This window comes from Corythoichthys intestinalis, chromosome 2 (assembly GCF_030265065.1).
Source record: "Corythoichthys intestinalis isolate RoL2023-P3 chromosome 2, ASM3026506v1, whole genome shotgun sequence".
NCBI lineage: Eukaryota > Metazoa > Chordata > Actinopteri > Syngnathiformes > Syngnathidae > Corythoichthys > Corythoichthys intestinalis.
Genome location: NC_080396.1, coordinates 3,571,371 through 3,590,374, shown reverse-complemented (window position 1 = coordinate 3,590,374; position 19,004 = coordinate 3,571,371). Strand labels below are relative to the sequence as shown.

Below are 19,004 nucleotides of genomic sequence, written 5' to 3'. Positions count from 1 at the left end.
GTAATAGCTGTGTAATGTTGTCACCAAAAGGCTTTCAAAGCTTCATGAGAGTCTTAACGGAATAAAGACGAGCCGTGGCAAGCTGCCAAGCTCCCGGCTTTGAGTCGGGGCTGGAGTTGGCTTCAAAATCATTGTGAATTTGCATTTTACTTTGCTACTTATTTCCGACTGTCTCCTTATCAGCTGTTTGAGCTTGTACATCTGACAAACAACACAACACCTCATCATGACCCAAATGACGGGAGCTTGCGGAAAACTCAGCCAAGCTCTTGCTTTAATCCAATTTTCACTTTTACCATTTGTCAACGCATAACTATTCAAGGACAAGTGCAAGTATTCACAGGGCTTTGCTTTCCCCCGTACTGTTATGTTGCAACCATATTTGAAAATGAATATAAAAATCCCTTTTTTTAATATATACGGTATATTTTTTTTAACAAAAGAAATTACCCACAACTCCTCGTTATGTTATCATATTTTAATTTTGTTTGTCCAAATTCATTACACATAAAAAAATAAAATAAAAATGGAAGGGAATCCCAATGGTAAATGGACAGTACTTATATAGCGCATATATCTGCATGGTTACTATGCCCAAAGCACTTTACATTAGCACACATTTACAGTGGGGCAAATAAGTATTTAGTCAAACTTGTGCAATTTCACTTGAAAATATTAGAGAGGCCTGTAATTATCAACATGGGTAAACCTCAACCATGAGAGAGAGAATGTGGAAAAAAAACAAACTGAAAATCACATTGGTTGATTTTTAAAGAATTTATTTTCAAATCATGGTGGAAAATGAGTATTTGGTCAATACCAAAAGTTAATCTCAATACTTTGTTATGTACCCTTTGTTGGCAATAACGGACGCCAAACGTTTTCTGTAACTCTTCACAAGCTTCTCACACACTGTTGCTGGTATTTTGGCCCATTCCTCCATGCAGATCTCCTCTAGAACAGTGATGTTCAGAACCAAATGGGGGGACCTAGTGAATGACCTATAGAGAGCTGGGACCACAGTAACAAAGGTTACTATCAGTAACACAATTCGCCGCCAGGGACTCAAATCCTGCACTGCCAGACGTGTCCCCTTGCTGAAGAAAGTACACGTCCAAGCCTGTCTGTGGTTCGCTAGAGAGCATTTGGATGATCCAGAATTGGACTGGGAGAATGTGTTATGGTCAGATGAAACCAAAATAGAACTTTTTTGTAAAAACACAGGTTTTCTTGTGTGGAGGGATAAGAATACTGAATTGCACCATACCCATTGTGAAGCATGGGGGTGGAAACATCATGCTTTGGGGCTGTTTTTCTGGACGACTGATCTGTGTAAAAGAAAGATTGAATGGGGCCATGTATCGAGAGATTTTGAGTTAAAAATCTCCTTCCATCAGCAAGGGCATTGAAGATGAGACGGGGCTAGGTCTTTCAGCATGACAATGATCCCAAACACACAGCCAGGGCAATAAAGGAGTGGCTTCGTAAGAAGCATTTCAAGGTCCTGGAGTGGCCTAGCCAGTCTCCAGATCTCAACCCCATAGAAAATTTGTGCAGGGAGTTGAAAGTCCGTGTTGCCCAACAACAGCCCCAAAACATCACTGCTCTTGAGGAGATCTGCATGGAGGATTGGGCCAAAATACCAGCAACAGTGTGTGAAAAGCTTGTGAAGAGTTACAGAAAACGTTTGGCCGCCGTTATTGCCAACAAAGGGCACATAACAAAGTATTGAGGTGAACTTTTGGTATTGACCAAATACTTACTTTCCACCATGATTTGCAAATAAATTCTTTAAAAATCAAACAGTACGATTTTCTGTTTTTTTTTTTTTTTTTTTTTTCCACATTCTGTCTGTCATGGTTGAGGTTTAACCATGTTGACAATTACAGGCCTCTCTAATATCTTCGAGTGGGAGAACTTGCACAATTAGTGGTTAACTGAAACTGTATGCACACATGAAATATCACCGATGACCCATGCAATCTAGTCACTGTCACGTTTCGTATCACGATATTTCGTTAAACGATACTTTGTCCCATATCTACTGTTTTTGTGCCAAATATGTTAAAAGACAAAGAAAATCCAATAAAAATGTTACCATTGATCTTGTAAAGATATTATGTAAGCTGATTTAATCAAGACTTTGATAGTTTTCTATTACTATACATGAATATGTTGCAGAAAACCAGAGAAGTTAAGATTTATACAGTATGTACAGTTGTATGAAAAAATATCTGAACCTTTTGGACTTTCTCACATTTCTGCCTAAAATCACCGTCAAATGTGATCTGATCTTGGTCAAAATCACACTGATGCAAAAACAGTGACTTCTTTAACTAAAACCACCCAAACATTTATAGGTTCTCCTATTTTAATGCGGATAGAGTGCAAACAATGACAATAGGGGGAAAATAAGTAATTGAACCATCACATTTAATGTTTTGTGGCACCCCCTTTGGTAGCAATAACTTCAACCAGACAGTTCTTTTACTTGCAGATCAATCTGGCACATTGATCCGGACTAATCTTGGCCCATTTTTCTCTACAAAACTGCTGTCGTTCAGTCAGATTCCTGGGATGTCTGGCATGGATAGCTATCTTTAGATCATGCGCAGCGTCTCAATGGGGTTCAAGTCTGGACTTTGACTTGGCCACCCCAGAATGTGCATTTTGTTCTTCTGACACCATTCTCAAGTTGATTAACTTCTGTTTTTTGGATTGTTGTCCTGTTGCGGCATCCATCCTCTTTTTAGCTTCAACTGTCTGACAGGCAGCCTCAGGCTTTTATATTCATTCTTCCATTAATGATTGCAAGTGATCCAGGCCCTGAGGCAGCGAAACAGCCCCATATCATGCTCCTTCCACCATGCTTCATGGCGGGGATGAGGTGTTGATGTTGGTGGGCTGTACTATTTTTCCTCCACACATGACGTTGTGTGTTACTCCCAAACAATTCAACTTTGGTTTCATCAGTCCACAAAATATTTTGCCAAAACTTGTGTCCAAGTGCCATTTTGCGATCATTAAACAAGCAACATTTTTTTTTTTTTTTTTTAGACAGTAGTGGCTTCCTCCTAGGAGTCCTCCCATGAACACCGGTCTTAGCCATAGTTTTACATATAGTTGATTTGTGGACAGAGATATTGTACTGTTCCAGTGATTTCTGTCAGTCTGTAGCAGACACTCTTAGGTTCCTTTTTACCTCTCTGAGTATTCTGCGCTCTCCTCTTGGCGTCATCTTTGGTGGACGGCCAGTTCTTTGGAGAGAAGCAAAAGTGCCAAACGCTCTACATTTTTAGACAACTTCTCTGACTGTCGCTTGATGAACATTCAGACTTTTAGAGATTGTTTTGTATCCTTTACCAGCTTTATACACATCAACAATCCTTGATTGCAGGTCTTCAGACAGCTGTTTTGACCGAGCCATGATGCACATCAGACAATGCATCTCATCTAAACAATTCTTACTAAGTGTGTGTTATTATAGTGGGCAGGGCTTCTTTAAACCACTCATCAGTGATTGGGCACACACCTGACCTAAATTGTTTGGTAAAAATTGGTTTCAATTAGGCCTGAACGATATTGGAAAAAACTATTGCTGCGATTTTTTGGGGGGTTTGCGATATATTGCGATATTAAAAAATATATACATATCTTTTTTCAAAGAAATTTTAACTAGATGACTTGAATAGCTGTTTGGAAAGACTTTGGATGACTCATCATGACCACAGTGTACAGTATTCCATCGTTTTTCGCGGTTAATAGGGACCAGAACCCGCCGAGATAAGTGAAAAACCGCGAAGTAGCGCATACACCTCCCTCCCCCATTTTTTTTTTTTTGTATGTGGTCAATGTATTTATTCAGATCTAGCACTGGAAAGAGATACATATAAGACATGTTTTTTCTCACTTTTTATCCCCAATGTATGATTTTTAAAAATGTATGTACATACAGTGCCTTGCAAAAGTATTCGGCCCCCTTGAACCTTGCAACCTTTTGCCACATTTTAGGCTTCAAACATAAAGATATAAAATTTTGATTTTTTTGTCAAGAATCAACAACAAGTGGGACACAATCGTGAAGTGGAACAAAATTTATTGGATAATTTAAACTTTTTTAACAAATAAAAAACTGAAAAGTGGGGCGTGCAATATGATTCGGCCCCCTTGCGTTAATACTTTGTAGCGCCACCTTTTGCTCCAATTCCAGCTGCAAGTCGCTTGGGGTATGTTTCTATCAGTTTTGCACATCGAGAGGCTGACATTCTTGCCCATTCTTCCTTGCAAAACAGCTTGAGCTCAGTGAGGCTGGATGGAGAGTGTTTGTGAACAGCAGTCCTCAGCTCTTTCCGCAGATTCTCGATTGGATTCAGGGCTGGACTTTGACTTGGCCATTCTAACACCTGGATACGTTTATTTTTGAACCATTCCATTATAGATTTAGCTTTATGTTTTGGATCATTGTCCTGTTGGAAGATAAATCTCCGTCCCAGTCTCAGGTCTTGTGCAGATACCAACAGGTTTTCTACCAGAATGTTCCTGTATTTGGCTGCATCCATCTTCCCGTCAATTTTAACCATCTTCCCTGTCCCTGCTGAAGAAAAGCAGGCCCAAACCATGATGCTGTCACCACCATGTTTGACAGTGGGGATGGTGTGTTCAGGGTGATGAGCTGTGTTGCTTTTACGCCAAACATATCGTTTTGCATTGTGGCCAAAAAGTTCAATTTTGGTTTCATCTGACCAGAGCACCTTCTTCCACATGTTTGGTGTGTCTTCCAGGTGGCTTGTGGCAAACTTTAAACGAGACTTTTCATGGATATCTTTGAGAAATGGCTTTCTTCTTGCCACTCTTCCATAAAGGCCAGATTTGTGCAGTGTACGACTGATTGTTGTCCTATGGACAGACTCTCCCACCTCAGCTGTAGATCTCTGCAGTTCATCCAGAGTGATCATGGGCCTCTTGGCTGCATCTCTGATCAGTTTTCTCCTTATTTGAGAAGAAAGTTTGGAAGGACGGCCGGGTCTTGGTAGATTTGCAGTGGTCTGATGCTCCTTCCATTTCAATATGATGGCTTGCACAGTGCTCCTTGAGATGTTTAAAGCTTGGCAAATCTTTTTGTATCCAAATCCGGCCAACAGTATCTCGGACCTGCCTGGTGTGTTCCTTGGTTTTCATAATGCTCTCTGCACTTTAAACAGAACCCTGAGACTATCACAGAGCAGGTGCATTTATACGGGGACTTGATTACACACAGGTGGATTCTATTTATCATCATCGGTCATTTAGGACAACATTGGATCATTCAGAGATCCTCACTGAACTTCTGGAGTGAGTTTGCTGCACTGAAAGTAAAGGGGCCGAATAATATTGCACGCCCCACTTTTCGGTTTTTTATTTGTTAAAAAAGTTTAAATTATCCAATAAATGTTGTTCCACTTCACGATTGTGTCCCACTTGTTGTTGATTCTTGACAAGAAAATTAAATTTCATATCTTTATATTTGAAGCCTGAAATGTGGCGAAAGGTTGCAAGATTCAAGGGGGCCGAATACTTTTGCAAGGCACTGTATATATATTGATCAGTTTTAAACATAACTGTCCCACTGAGTCATTTTTAAACAAGAATAAAGTACTGTAGTAGAAAAATGCTAAATGCTTGGCTGTATTAAATGCTTCTGTTTACCTAACATGGCTGTGACTCTTGGAGTGACATGTAGAAATTACAAACTCCTCATAATAACTTCTGGCGTTTATTTTATATGTCTCGAACGTTTCCACCCCACAGACACACACATTCATTCCAGCCTGCGCTTCCTTGCAGAAACTGTTCATCAAGTTAAACGATGATTTTACAGATTGCTGCCCGGCTTTTTTGGCCTGATCAAAGCCATCGTTAACTTTAATAAGCAAGTGCCGCAGTGACTGAGAGCTGGGAAAGGGGGTGAGAGAGGCTGTGCTAGCGAATGAAGCAGAACAAAGGTTTGTGGATTGTAAAAAAAAAAAAAACTAAAAAAATCCATCGCAAGTCCTTGCGATGGGACTATCACGCATGCGCACATCGTAATGGCGATGTTTAAACGATATATCGTTCAGGCTTAGTTTCAATTACTCGTTAATTGTCGATAGGCAGAGGGTTCACTTACTTATTTTTCCTCCTGTCATTGTTTGCATGCTATCCTCATTAAAAATAACCTATGTTTGGATGGTTTTAGTTAAAGCAGACACTGTTTTTACATCTGTGTGATTTTGACAAAGATCAGATCACATTTGATGCTGATTTTATGCAGAAATGTGACAAATTCCAAAAGGTTCAGATACTTTTTCATACCACTATATTTCAAAAATCTTCGAAATGTCTTCCAATTCTGGGTCGGCTGATCACCCCCTTAGACTTCCAATCTACTGGAGCTGTCCTCACTTGCATGCATTTGCACATCGCATATAGCGGGGGAATCTAAAATATATTCCTGTCCTCCCCCGTCCATTTCATCTTTGGCAGGATAACTACGACAGCAGCATGCATGATGGATCTCAGAAGGTATCCCCTGGATGAACAGAACTGCACTCTGGAGATAGAGAGCTGTGAGTAAAGAGACCTCATGTTGCCCGAGCTGTCATTTCGCTGCACAGGCTGAGTACATCAATGCATGTGAAATACTGCAGTTTTTACTGGGACACAAAATCTCATGTTTCAGGGACAAATTCAGTAGATTAAAAATTTTCTTTGCCAAATTGAATAAGAAAACTGTTAATGTAATGACGAATCAGAAAAAAATGAGTAAACAATTTTGCACCCGAGTTCCTGATTTTGATACCGAGTACCGTATTTTTCAGACTATAAGTCGCACCTGAGTACAAGTCGCACCAGCCACAAAATGCCCAACAAATAGGAAAAAAAACATAAGTCGCACTGGAGTATAAATCGCATTTTTGGGGGAAATTTACTTGATAAAATCCAACACATAGAACAGATATGTCATCTTGGAAGGCAATTTAAAATAAAAATACAATAGAAAACAACATGCTGAATAAGTGTACAGTATGATAATGTTACATGATGCATGAACAACAAAATGCGAACGTGGCTGGTAGAGCTGGGAATCTTTGGGCACCTAACGATTCTATTACGATTACGATTCAGAGGCTCCGATTCGATTATAAAACGATTATTGATGCACCCTCCTTTTTTTTTCTTTTTTTTAAAAAAATGTTTTGTACATTAGTTCCAAAATTGTTCAAAAATACTCTCAGGCTAAACCAAACTACTATTTCAGTATCAAGTTAACATATAGCAGTAAAAAAAATATACAAAAATAACAGTAAATAAAAAACTCTAGTCCCATTCCTATATCAGCAGCTTTAAACTACATTCAATTATTTTAATGTTGTGAATCAACCGTTAAAGTTGTTAAAATTGCTCCTGTCATTCCATAATTTCGCTTTTGTCTACTTTCGACGTGAAAGTTTTAAAACTATTTTAAAGATAGATTCAAGTCAATATTTTACCGATATAGGAGTATTTTAGATAAAAAGTTAATTAGGTTTGCTTAGAAGGTTCGCTACAACAGCCTTACAGGGAAGTGTACTGCTTTAAGATGGCGGCCGTTTACTACGCCCGCATCTAGCTTTTTGTAGATGTGCTGGTAACGCTACCGAATCTATATTGCATCTAGTCCTATATAAATGATATCTACTGTAACATTATGTGGATGTACTTTGTAGCAGCTTTTCGGCAGCAGTCAGGTATGTTGTTGTGTTTTTTTATCTCGTGGCATGAGTTGAGCTAGGGCCGTGAGTTGAGCATTGGCGTTACCCGAGGGGCCGGGTAATGAGAAGCATGATGTTTAGCTACTCTCGCTCCGTTCCTCATTGACCGTGCGGCGCGCTGAGTGTGTTGTACTTCCGCTTTACTTGGCATATTTCAATAATCGGAATTTGGATGTTTGTGAATCTTTCTCGAATCTTCCACGGCCGAATCGCGAATAATCTAAGAATCGGAAATTTTGCACACCTCTAGTGGCTGGTATGATAACGTAAAATAGCTTTTAAGAGTTATTCAGATAAGTATAGCATAAAGAACATGCTAACAAGTTTACCAAACCATCAGTGTCACTCCAAAACACCAAAATAACATGTGAAATGTCAGGGAAACGCGGGCAGGCTGGTGGTGTGGACCCAAATGCAGGGAAACAAAACCCGGCAAGGCAGGTGGCGGTGAACTCAAAAATCGTTTTAATAATCACTAACGAAAACACAAAGTATAACCAAAAGCACTGGGGATCAAAAAGGCAATGTTCAAACAAAACTTACTTTATCTGAGGGACTAGTACACGAGGGCTTGGACAGGACATCGACTTTGACATCGACAAGGAGTGAAAAGAAACTTGGAGCTTATATACACACAGAGATGAGGGGTAACGAGACAAGGAACCGATGGGTGACACAGAAGGATGCAGGTTGGCGGATACACTAGGAGCAGGCACAACAGGGGAAATCAATGGGCAATCACAGGAACACACTAGGAGGGAACCAACACAAAACCTAATAGAAATTATATAATAATGTGTTAACAATTTCGCACATAAATTGCCTCAGAGTATAAATCGCACCCCAGCCAAACTATGATAAAAACTGACTTATAGTCCGAAAAATATGGTACCAATCGGAAACCAGGAAATCCATTATTTTATAATTTATTCAGGGCTGTCAAAATTATCGCGTTAACGGGCGGTAATTAATTTTTAAAAATTAATCACGTTAAAATATTTGACGCAATTAACGCACAAATGCCCCGCTCAAACAGATTAAAATGGCAGCAAAGTGAAATGTGTACTTGTTGTGTTTTTCGGAGGTTTATCGCCCTCTGCTGGCGCTTGGGTGCGACTGATTTTATAGCCTTAAGCACCCATGAGCATTGTGTAAGTAATTATTGACATCAACAATGGCGGGCTACTAGTTTATTTTTGAATTGAAAATTTTACAAATTTAATTAAAACGAAAACATGAAGAGGGGTTTTAATATAGCATTTCTATAACTTTTACTAACATTTATCTTTTAAGAACTACAAGTCTTTCTATCCATGGATCGCTTTAACAGAATTTTAATAATGGTAATACCATCTTGTTGATTTAGTGTTCTAATAAACAAATACAGTACTTATGTAGCGTATGTTGAATGTATATATCCATCTTTTGTCTTATCTTTCCATTCCAACCATAATTTACAGAAAAATATGGCACATTTTATAGATGGTTTGAATTGCGATTCATTGCGATAAATTACGATTAATTAATTTTTAAGCTGTAATTAACTCGATTAAAAATTTTTAATCGTTTGACACCCTTAAATTTATTACAAAACTACTGCAGTTATCGATTACTTAGGTAATTGATTAATCTATCGATTAGTTTGTTTGAATAATCCCAATATTCAGATTACAAAAAGTTAATGTGTTGCAAATTAATTTTTGGAGATGTAATACAAAGAAACAAGTGTTTATGCCTGCAATAACATTTAATTCCTAAGTGTTTTTTCAAACTATGCAGAATTGCACTTTCATTTCACTAGAGCAATCATTAAAATACCCGAATTTATCCCCAAATGTTTTAAAATAAAATAAATGAATGAGGATCAAACAAAAGAACAGTTGGCTAACTTGCATAGCAATAGTCCGCTAGCTTAAATGCTATAAAATGCTTTCTTTTTTAATTATTATTATTATTATTATTTTTTTTTTACAAAGCTCTTAACAAATCGTTCAAACACATATTGCCACAATAAATTGCTAAATATACTTGTAAACTAAATAAAAAATACATAAACAAAAAGTTATTTTTGGATTTGAGGGGTGTATAGGGGTACTTAAAGGGTTAATTCCGATTTACGAAGAAATTCGGCTTATGTCGCCAGCGTCGGAATGGAACTCGTTCGTAATCTGGGGACACCCGTGATCGGATCGGAGACATCCACAGTAAATATTGTGTCTAAAGTACTCATACTATTTCAGTGACTTGTCAAAACACCGTCTGGTTCTTGGAGGTAACTTCAAACGTGCTTGTTTTTTCCCCCCAAAAAGCAAACCCAGTTGGAAAAGCAACTTGCTCTCCAGTGATCCTCAGGCAGATGGTTACACCTTGGCGTATGTGTATGTGTGTCTCCTCTTGTGCAGATGGCTACACCACAGACGACATCGAGTTCTACTGGAAAGGGGGCGAGTCGGCTGTCACGGGTGTGACGCGTATCGAGCTGCCACAGTTTTCCATTGTTGATTACAAGTTGGTGTCCAGAAATGTTGTGTTTTCCACAGGTATGAACAATTCATAGTAGTGATGAAACCATACCACTGTTGTTTTCGTCAACGATGACGATAACCAAAATCTTATGTAAACAAACCCTTTTTTTTTTTCATAACGATGACAGCTAAAAACATGTCTTGGGAGACTATAACATAAAGAGAATTTTCGTTGTCTCCAGTCTACATGCAGGCTTGCACACACGGCAAGATTAGTTGTCTTGGTCAGAGAGAATATGCAATGTTGCTTTAGCCTTTAAAGGTGTGTACTGAGTGATCATCACACACTAACTGTAAATTGTAGCGTTAGCATAGCATTCGCAAGTTAGCATTAGGCTAATGGTAACGGCGAGCGTTCTCTAAACTCTTGGACAACTGTTTTTACCTACAGTTCGTGGGGTCCATGTGGCTATAATTCATTGAAAATAATCTACTGTTTTCATGCTAAGTGTGTATAATCACCAAGTCGGTGTTGTCCTTGTTGACACTACAATATGCGCTCATCTGTCAGTATTCATTTGAAATAGTTGGAAACCTTTATTTATTCATTTGATTTTGAGTAATTAAAAAAAAATTCTAAAAATTACAGATGAAAACATTTTTAGTAAACATCGACTAAAACTTGACAAAATTAGTCTTGAGTTTTCGTCTCGGTCCATTCGCGTTGTTGCGTCATTTGCTAGCTTTTAGCCACATTTTATGCAGAATGGACTTGGTTGTAGGCTTCTCTTCTGGCCGAACAGGTGGCTTTTTCCCCGTAAAAAAAGCTGTCCAAAAACACAGCCAACACGCAGCCAACAGCAGCTAACGTTGCTGTTTACATTGACTGACGCAGGACTGCTATAGGTGTGCTACACCCCAGTAATGGCGGCCAAGCCCTAGATCAGCAGGGCCAAGAAACAAAAGTGGTATTTGCCATGTGGCAAAATGGATTTTGCCATGTGGCTTTTAAAAAAAATTTTTTTTTTTTTTTACATGTGGCATTTTTTTGTGCATGTGGCAAAAATAGATTTTGGCTTGTCGTAGTTTTTTTATTTTTGGGGGGTGGGGGTATGTGGCATTTTTTCCCACAGAAGTTGAAATGGACTTTGCCATTTGGCTTTTTTTTTTTTTTTTGCCATGTAGCAAAAGTCATTTTGCCATGTGGCATTTTTTTTTATTTTTTTATTTTTTTGTGTGTATGTGGCAAAATTTGGGCTTGTTGTAATTTTTTGGGGGGGGGTATGTGGCATTTTTTTCCCACAGAAGTTGAAATGGATTTTGCCTTGTGGCATTTTTTTGTCATGTAGCAAAATTGATTTTGCCATGTAGTATTTTTTTTCGCCATGTGGCAAACTTGATTTTGCCATGTATTATTATTGTTTATTTTTTTTTGCTATGTGGCTTTTTTTTTTTTTTTTTTTTTTGCCATGTAGCAAAAGTGATTTTGCCATGTGGCATTTTTTTGCCATGTGGCACTTTTTATGCCATGTGGCAAAATGGATTTTGACATGTGGCCTTTTTATTTTATTTTTTTTTTTTTTGTGCATGTGGCAAAATTTGGGCTTGTTGTAATTTTTTTGGGGGGGGTATGTGGCACAGAAGTTGAAATGGTTTTTGCCTTTTGGCATTTTTTTTGCCATGTGGCAAAAGTGATTTTTACGTGTGACATTTTTTTTTTGCAATGTGGCAAAAGTGATTTTACCACGTGGCAATTTTTAAAATTAATTTTGACATGTGGCATTTCTTTTTTTAAAATTTTTTTTAAATTTTTTGTGCATGTGGCAAAATAGATTTTGGCTTGTCGTATTTTTTTGGGGGAATGTGGTATTTTTTTCCCCACAGAAGGTGAAATGGATTGGCGATTTTAAATTTTTTGCCATGTAGCAAAATGGATTTTGCCATGTGGCATTTTTTTTTTTGCCATGTGGCAAAATTGATTTTGTCATGTGGCAATTTTTTATTGCCATGTGGCACTTTTTTTCCATGTGGCAAAATTGATTTTGACATGTGGCATTTTTTGTGCATGTGGCAAAATTAATTTTGCCATATGGCATTGATTTTTTTTCGCCATGTGGCAAAATTGATTTTGCCATGTGGCATTTTTTTTTTTTTTGCCATGCGACATTTTTTGTGTATGTGGCAAAATGGATTTTGGCTTGTCGTAATTTTTGGGGGGGGTACGTGGCATTTTTTTCCACAGAAGTTGAAATGGATTTCGCCATATGGCGTTTTTTGCCATTTGGCAAAATTGATTTTGCCATGTGGCATTTTTTTTGCCATGTGGAATTTTTTTTGCCCCTGTGGCAAAATTAATTTTGCCATGTGGTGTTTTTTTTTCCGCCGTGTAGCAAAATTGATTTTGCCATGGCACTTTTTTTGCCGTGTGGCAAAATTGATTTTGACATGTGGCATTTTTTGTGCATGTGGCAAAATGGATTTTGGCTTGTCACATTTTTTTGGGGAGGGGTATGTGGCATTTTTTCCCCACAGAAATGTTGGCAAAATATTTTGTGGACTGATGAAACCAAAGTTGAGTTGTTTGGGAGTAACACACAACGTCATGTGAGAAGGAAAAATGGAACAGTTTACCAACATCAACGCCTCATCCCAATATGAAGCATGGTGGAGAGAGCATCATGATTTGGACCTGTTTTGCTACCTAAGAGCCTGGAGAACTTGCAATCATTAATGGTAGAATGAATTCAAAAGTTTATCAGGATATTTTGCAGGAAAACCTGAGGCTGTCTGTCAGACAGTTGAAGCTAGAAAGAGGATGGGTGCTGCAACAAGACAATGATCCAAAACACAGTAGTAAATCAACTTCAAAATAGTTTCAGAAAAACAAAATACACGTTCTGGAGTGGCCAAGTCGAAGTCCAGATTTGAACCCCATTGAGATGCTGTGGCATGACCTAAAGACAGCGATTCATACCAGACATCCCAGGAATGTGACTGAACTATAGCAGTTTTGTAGAGAAGAATGGGCCAGGATTAGTCCTGATCGATGTGCCAGACTGATTTTCAGCAACTGGAAGCGTCTGGTTGAAGTTATTGCTGCCAAAGGGGGGGACAAAATATTAAATGTGATGCTTCACTTACTTATTTTTCCCCCTTCTGTTATTGTTTGCATACTATCCTCATTAAAATATGAAAACCTATAAATGTTTAGGTGGTTTTAGTTAAAGAAGACAGTTTTTTCATATGTGTGATTCTGACAAAGATCAGATCACATTTGATGGTGATTTTATGCAGAAAAATAAGAAATTTTAAAAGGTTCAGACACTTTTTCATACCACTGTAAGTTATTGTGTCCCACGAACAGTTTGCCTGCATCCACCCACACGGTCCACGACACTAGTGTGAAAGCGCCTTTAGTTTCATTTTGAAACTGTCAATAGCAGCTAATGAGTGAAAGGAGTCCCCTATAAAGGGTTAAGACGAATAATGCTACCAACGGGCCCCTATGCACTGTCACTTGTACGCCCCTTCAGTGTGACTCAAAAGGAGGCTGGGTACCACGGTAAAAACGGAGAATCCAGTCTACCTCTCCAGTGCATGATTATGCAGTTTTATGCACTCTCGGCTCTCCTGAGAAGAGTGGGCGTGAAGAAAGTAGGCAGGTGCTTGAACAATCCCACACCAGTGTTGCCAATTTCAACTGCACCGGTTTTGCACTCTTAACTGTGATTGCAATCAATCAACAAACCGCATAACTTGTCATCAAAACTCCACATCTTACCCCAATGTCGTTCGTACTCAGAATCTAATAAATAAGGTGGTAATTAGACGACCCCTTCAACTTGTGTTGCTGTATTTGTCATCTTCAGAGCAACTTTGACTTTTTTTGTGGCGGCCCCATCCCGCCTTGATCACAAATGCTTGTTCCTCCCACTCACAGACACCGTTTGCTGTAGCAGTTACAGCCAGTACAGCTCAACGCCCACACTTGCCCCCCCCCAGCCTCACACACATACGCACACACCCTTCATCTGCACCATGTGGAGGTGTGCAGTTTATGAGCGAGAGATGATGCCACCAAAGGTACGCTAACCGAAGTCAATGAGATATTTTTAGGTCTGCGACAGTTAGTATGCATAAACAATTGTGTGGATTTTAAAGTGATCCTCTAACTTAAATACATGTAGGCTCTAATAAACCACAATTGTTCTCTTGTACTGAAATATGTTGTTAGAAACACATAAAATGTTAAATCAATGGCAATATTTTATAATATTTAGTCCATATTTTGACCGTTAGTTGGCGCCATGGTTTGCGGGCTCGCAGTGATGACGTCACTGGTATCTTTCGTGTTCAACAATTGCTTATTGCTGCCTAAACTCGCGAAGTAAAATGCCACGGATGTGCTGCTTTTGGATGCAATTTCCAGTCAAATGGGTTTACTGAATAAATGTGCATAAATGGAAGCTTCTGCCCCTTTTTGGTCCCTGTATGGACGCATCCTACCCACCACGCGTTACAACTAGCACCCGAACATTTTTCCTGGATCCTCAGTCAGGTAAGGGATCCGTCTATTTTCTGGATCCGACGGTCCCACATTGTCTGCAATATTGGTTTTGGAGCTGTCCATTTTTTTGATTCGACGGTCCCACAGCGGCTTTTCGGATCAGTCTATTTTGTGGAATCGACGGCCTAATCGCGGCTGCGACTTTGCAATGGTATCGGTCTAATTCCTGGATCTTTGAGTGAGCAAAAAAAACGCAGATTTGGATTACTATTGCTATCTTTTTTGTTGACTATTCTTCGTGGGAGTTTTCCCCAAATCATACTAAATAATTAAAGCACTATGGCACGCTACAGTGACGACAGTGACTCTGACGTGGACCTGACGACAATGTTGGGAGTTCGTCAGGGAACGCGTGTTTGCGTACTGCTGAGCTCCCGAGTGGAGAGTGGTCAAGGTGGAAATATTATTTTTTGTGAATAAATGTGCATAAGTGAAAGCTTCTCCCCTTTTTGGTACTTTTATACACGTATCCTAGCTACCATGCTTTACAATGTACAAGACATGGATTACACAAGGTGTGCTCTTTGGCCTGTACTGTACGTAAAGCACACGACAGCTCTGGATGCTAACAAATGTACATAATTATATTGGGATAAGTTTGAAAACGCAATATGCTTACCTTGAATATCTGCTAATAAAACCGGACAACACACTCTCGCTCCCAACAGGAATCTCTCGCATCACCAGTTTTGCCCAACTTTTGTCTTATCAGGTATTTGCTGCACGCATTTTCCCCTGAAGCTCGTCTTGTGAACGACCGACAGTGCTGTCCTGCTCTTCACTTTTCAGATCTGGTTCAAATAGGAAGGGTAGAACTGTGTCACTGACCCGACAGATGAGGACCACAAATGTGTCACGTTTACAACAATTTATTGACAAGACCAGCAGGGCAGGTGAAAAGATGGCAGCAGTACAGACAAGGGCTAGGCAGAAGTCAGGTTTCCAAAAGCAAAAGGCAGGTCAAGTTACCAGGGCAGGAGAGAAGGCGGCAGTCGGGCAGGTTCGGATTCGGCAACGAGAGTCAGATTCAGAGAGCTAGGCAGGCAGGTAACAGGCAGGCTTCGCAGACGGTCTGACAGAGTGGAACTGAGAAGCAAGGCTTTAAATACACAGGTTGATTGATGAATGAGGCAGTGCTATTGGCTGGGCTGTGAGTAGGTGAACTGAGGACAGGTGGGGATAATTGAAGGCAATTAGGCCATGCTGCAGGAGGAACTCAGGCCATGACAAACTGACGATATGTTGGGAAAGCTAATGAGTGACACGCTGGAATTTCCGCAACGGGACCAGTGACGTCACGCACTGCGACGTAACAAGAATGGCGACCTACCACTTAAAATAATTTTACAAACTTTATTAAAACAAAAACATTAAGAGGGGTTTTAATATCAAATTATTATAACTCATACTAACATGTATCTTTGAAGAATTTCTTGTCTTAAAAACAGAGGATCCCTTTAAGAATTTGGAAGCACACAAAAAGGACAATCTAACGAAGGGGAAAGAGTCAACATTTGAATGTTTTACTGCAAGCCAGACACAACATATGGTTACGGTCAGCGAATGCGGTAAACAAGATTGGACCCCAAAGCAAACAACAAGGGAGCCGTTCAAAAGGTTTATTAAATACAAACACAACAGGCAATCGCGAAAAAGAGTGATAAAAAAGGTTCCGTGAGAACAGGTCGACGGGGATCAATAGAACTATCCCGAGGGTGAGCCAAGGCGTTAGCTAGGAGCCACCATAAAAAATGACAACATAGTTGTTTTTTTTTAAATATTGTAAATATTAATTTAGCGGGTGTAAATCCGTCACTGTTTATATCCATGCATCCATCATCTACCGCTTAACTGGGGGCAGCAGCTTTAGCGGGGAAGCCCAGACTTATCTCTCCCTTGCCACTTCAACCAGCTCCTCCGGCGGGATCCCAAGGCGTTGCAAGGCCAGCCGAGAGACATAGGCTCTCCAGCATGGCCGGGATCATCCCCGGGGCTTCCCGCCGGTGGGACATCCCCGGAACACCCCCCCAGGGAGGCGTCCAGGAGGTATCCGAACCAGATGTCACCTCAACTGGCTCCTCTCCACTCCCGGATGACCAAGCTTCTAACCCTATCTCTAAGGGAGAGCCTGGACACCCTTCGGAAGAAACTCATTTCGGCCGCTTGTATCCGGGATCTTGTTCTTTCAGTCACGACCCACAGCTCGTGACCAAAAGTGAGGGTAAGCACTTAGATCAACTTTCGGCATAGCTCCTTCTTCACCACTACGGACCTGTGTAGACGCTGCACAGCTCCGCCTATCGATCTCCCACTCCCTCCCACCCTCACTCGTGAACAAGACTCCAAAATACTTGAACTCCTCCACTTGGGGCAGGATCTCATCCTCGACCCAGAGAGGGCACGCCACCCTTTTCCGACTGAGGACCATGTTCTCAAATTTGGAGGTGCTGATCTTCATCCCGACCGCTTCACATTCGGCTGTGAACCACTCCAGTGAGAGTTGGGGGTCACGGCATGATGAAGCCAACAGCACCACATCATCTGCAAAAAGCAGAGATGCATTGCGGAGGCCACCAAACCGGATCACCTCAATGCTTCGGCTGCGCCTAGAAATTCAGTCCATAAAAAAATATGAACAGAATCGTTGGCAAAAGGCAGCCTTGGTGGAGTCTAACTCTCACTCACTCACGAATTCGACTTACCGCCAGCAATGCGGACCAAACTCTAAAACCGATCGTACAGGGACCGAACAGCCCTTACCAAGGGGCTCGGTATCCCATACTCCCGGAGCACACCCCAGAGGACTCCCCGAGGCACACGGTCGAATGCCTTCTCCAAAGCCATAAAACACATGTAGACTGGTTGGGTGAACTCCCATGCACCATCGAGGACCCTGTTGAAGATGTAGAGTTGGTCCACTGTTCCACAGCCGGGACAAAAACCACACTGCTCCTCCTGAATCCTAGACTCGACTTCCCGACGGACCCTCCTCTCCTGCACCCCAGAATAGACTTTGCCGGGGAGGTTGAGGAGTGTAATCCCTCTTTGATTGGAACATTTGGGGATGGCGTGGCTCAGTAGTAGAGTAGTTGTTTGATTCTCTGCTTCGATTCTCCCTGATGAACTCGCCTGAGTATCCTTGAGCAAGATACTCAACCCCACATTGCTCCTGGTGCTGCATCACCAGTAGGTGGATGGCGATGTAGTGTAAAGCGCTTTGAGAGCCTTGAAAAGTGGAAAAGCGCTATACGAGTATAACACCATATAACACCAACAGACCCTCTGGTCCCCCTTCTTAAAAAGGAGGACCACCACCCTGGTATTTTCTGCGGGTGGGAGATGAGATCCTGCCCCAAGTGGAGGAGTTTAAGTATCTTAGGGTCTTCTTCACGAGTGAGGGTAGAAGGGAGCGGGAGATCGACAGGCGGATCGGTGCAGTGTCTGCAGCGATGCAGACTCTTTACCGGTCCATTGTGGGAAAAGGGAGCTGAGCCAAAAGGCGAAGCTCTCGATTTACCAGTCGATTTACTTTCTTACCCTCACCTTTGGTCACAAACTGTGGGTCGTGACCGAAAGAACAAGATCCTGGATACAAGTAGCCGAAATGACTTTCCTCCGCAGTGTATCCAGGCTCTCTCATAGAAATAGGGTGAGAAGCTCGGTCATCCAGGAGGGGCTCAGGGTTGAGCCGCTACTCCTCCGCGTTGAGAGGAGGCAGCTGAGGCGTCTGGTTCGGATGGATGCTGGACGCCTCCCTGGAGAGGTGTTCCGGGCATGTCCCACCAGCGGGAGGCCCTGGGGACAAACCAGGACACGATGGAGAGACTGTTTTTTCTCAGCTGGCCTGGGAACGCCTTGGGATACTGCAGGAGGAGCTGGTTGTAGTGGCTGGGAGAGGGAAGTCTAGGCTTCACCGCTAAAGCTGCTGCCCCCACAACCCGACCCTGGATTAAGCGGTAGATAACAGATGGATGGATAGACAAAACATGACAATTACCAGTGTAACAAGCCATGGAGTCCACTTAGAATGCATGCAATTGCAAGACTGCATGGCATTTCTTAACACTATCATAACTATAATGTCAGGTATTCATATGAGCACTTGTAAAACTGGCTCTTGTTACCATGGCAATGCATCCAACCTCGGCCATGCAAACACGAGAGAAAAAAGTGTCCCTGCTCGCTCATTGAGTTTTCCAGTCG

The 19,004-nt window shown here is 41.0% G+C and overlaps 1 protein-coding gene across 4 annotated transcripts in view; it reads left to right on the top strand.

The window, feature by feature from the left end:
* The window catches only part of LOC130931637 (gamma-aminobutyric acid receptor subunit beta-3-like), a 190,867-nt gene that overhangs the window by 135,554 nt on the left and 36,309 nt on the right, over nucleotides 1-19,004 (top strand). For all 4 annotated transcript variants that reach the window (XM_057860567.1, XM_057860559.1, XM_057860585.1 and 1 more), the window contains 2 exons: nucleotides 6,502-6,584; nucleotides 10,172-10,309. In XM_057860567.1, the coding sequence (XP_057716550.1) occupies nucleotides 6,502-6,584; nucleotides 10,172-10,309 (221 nt within the window). The remainder of the gene's footprint in view (nucleotides 1-6,501; nucleotides 6,585-10,171; nucleotides 10,310-19,004) is intronic.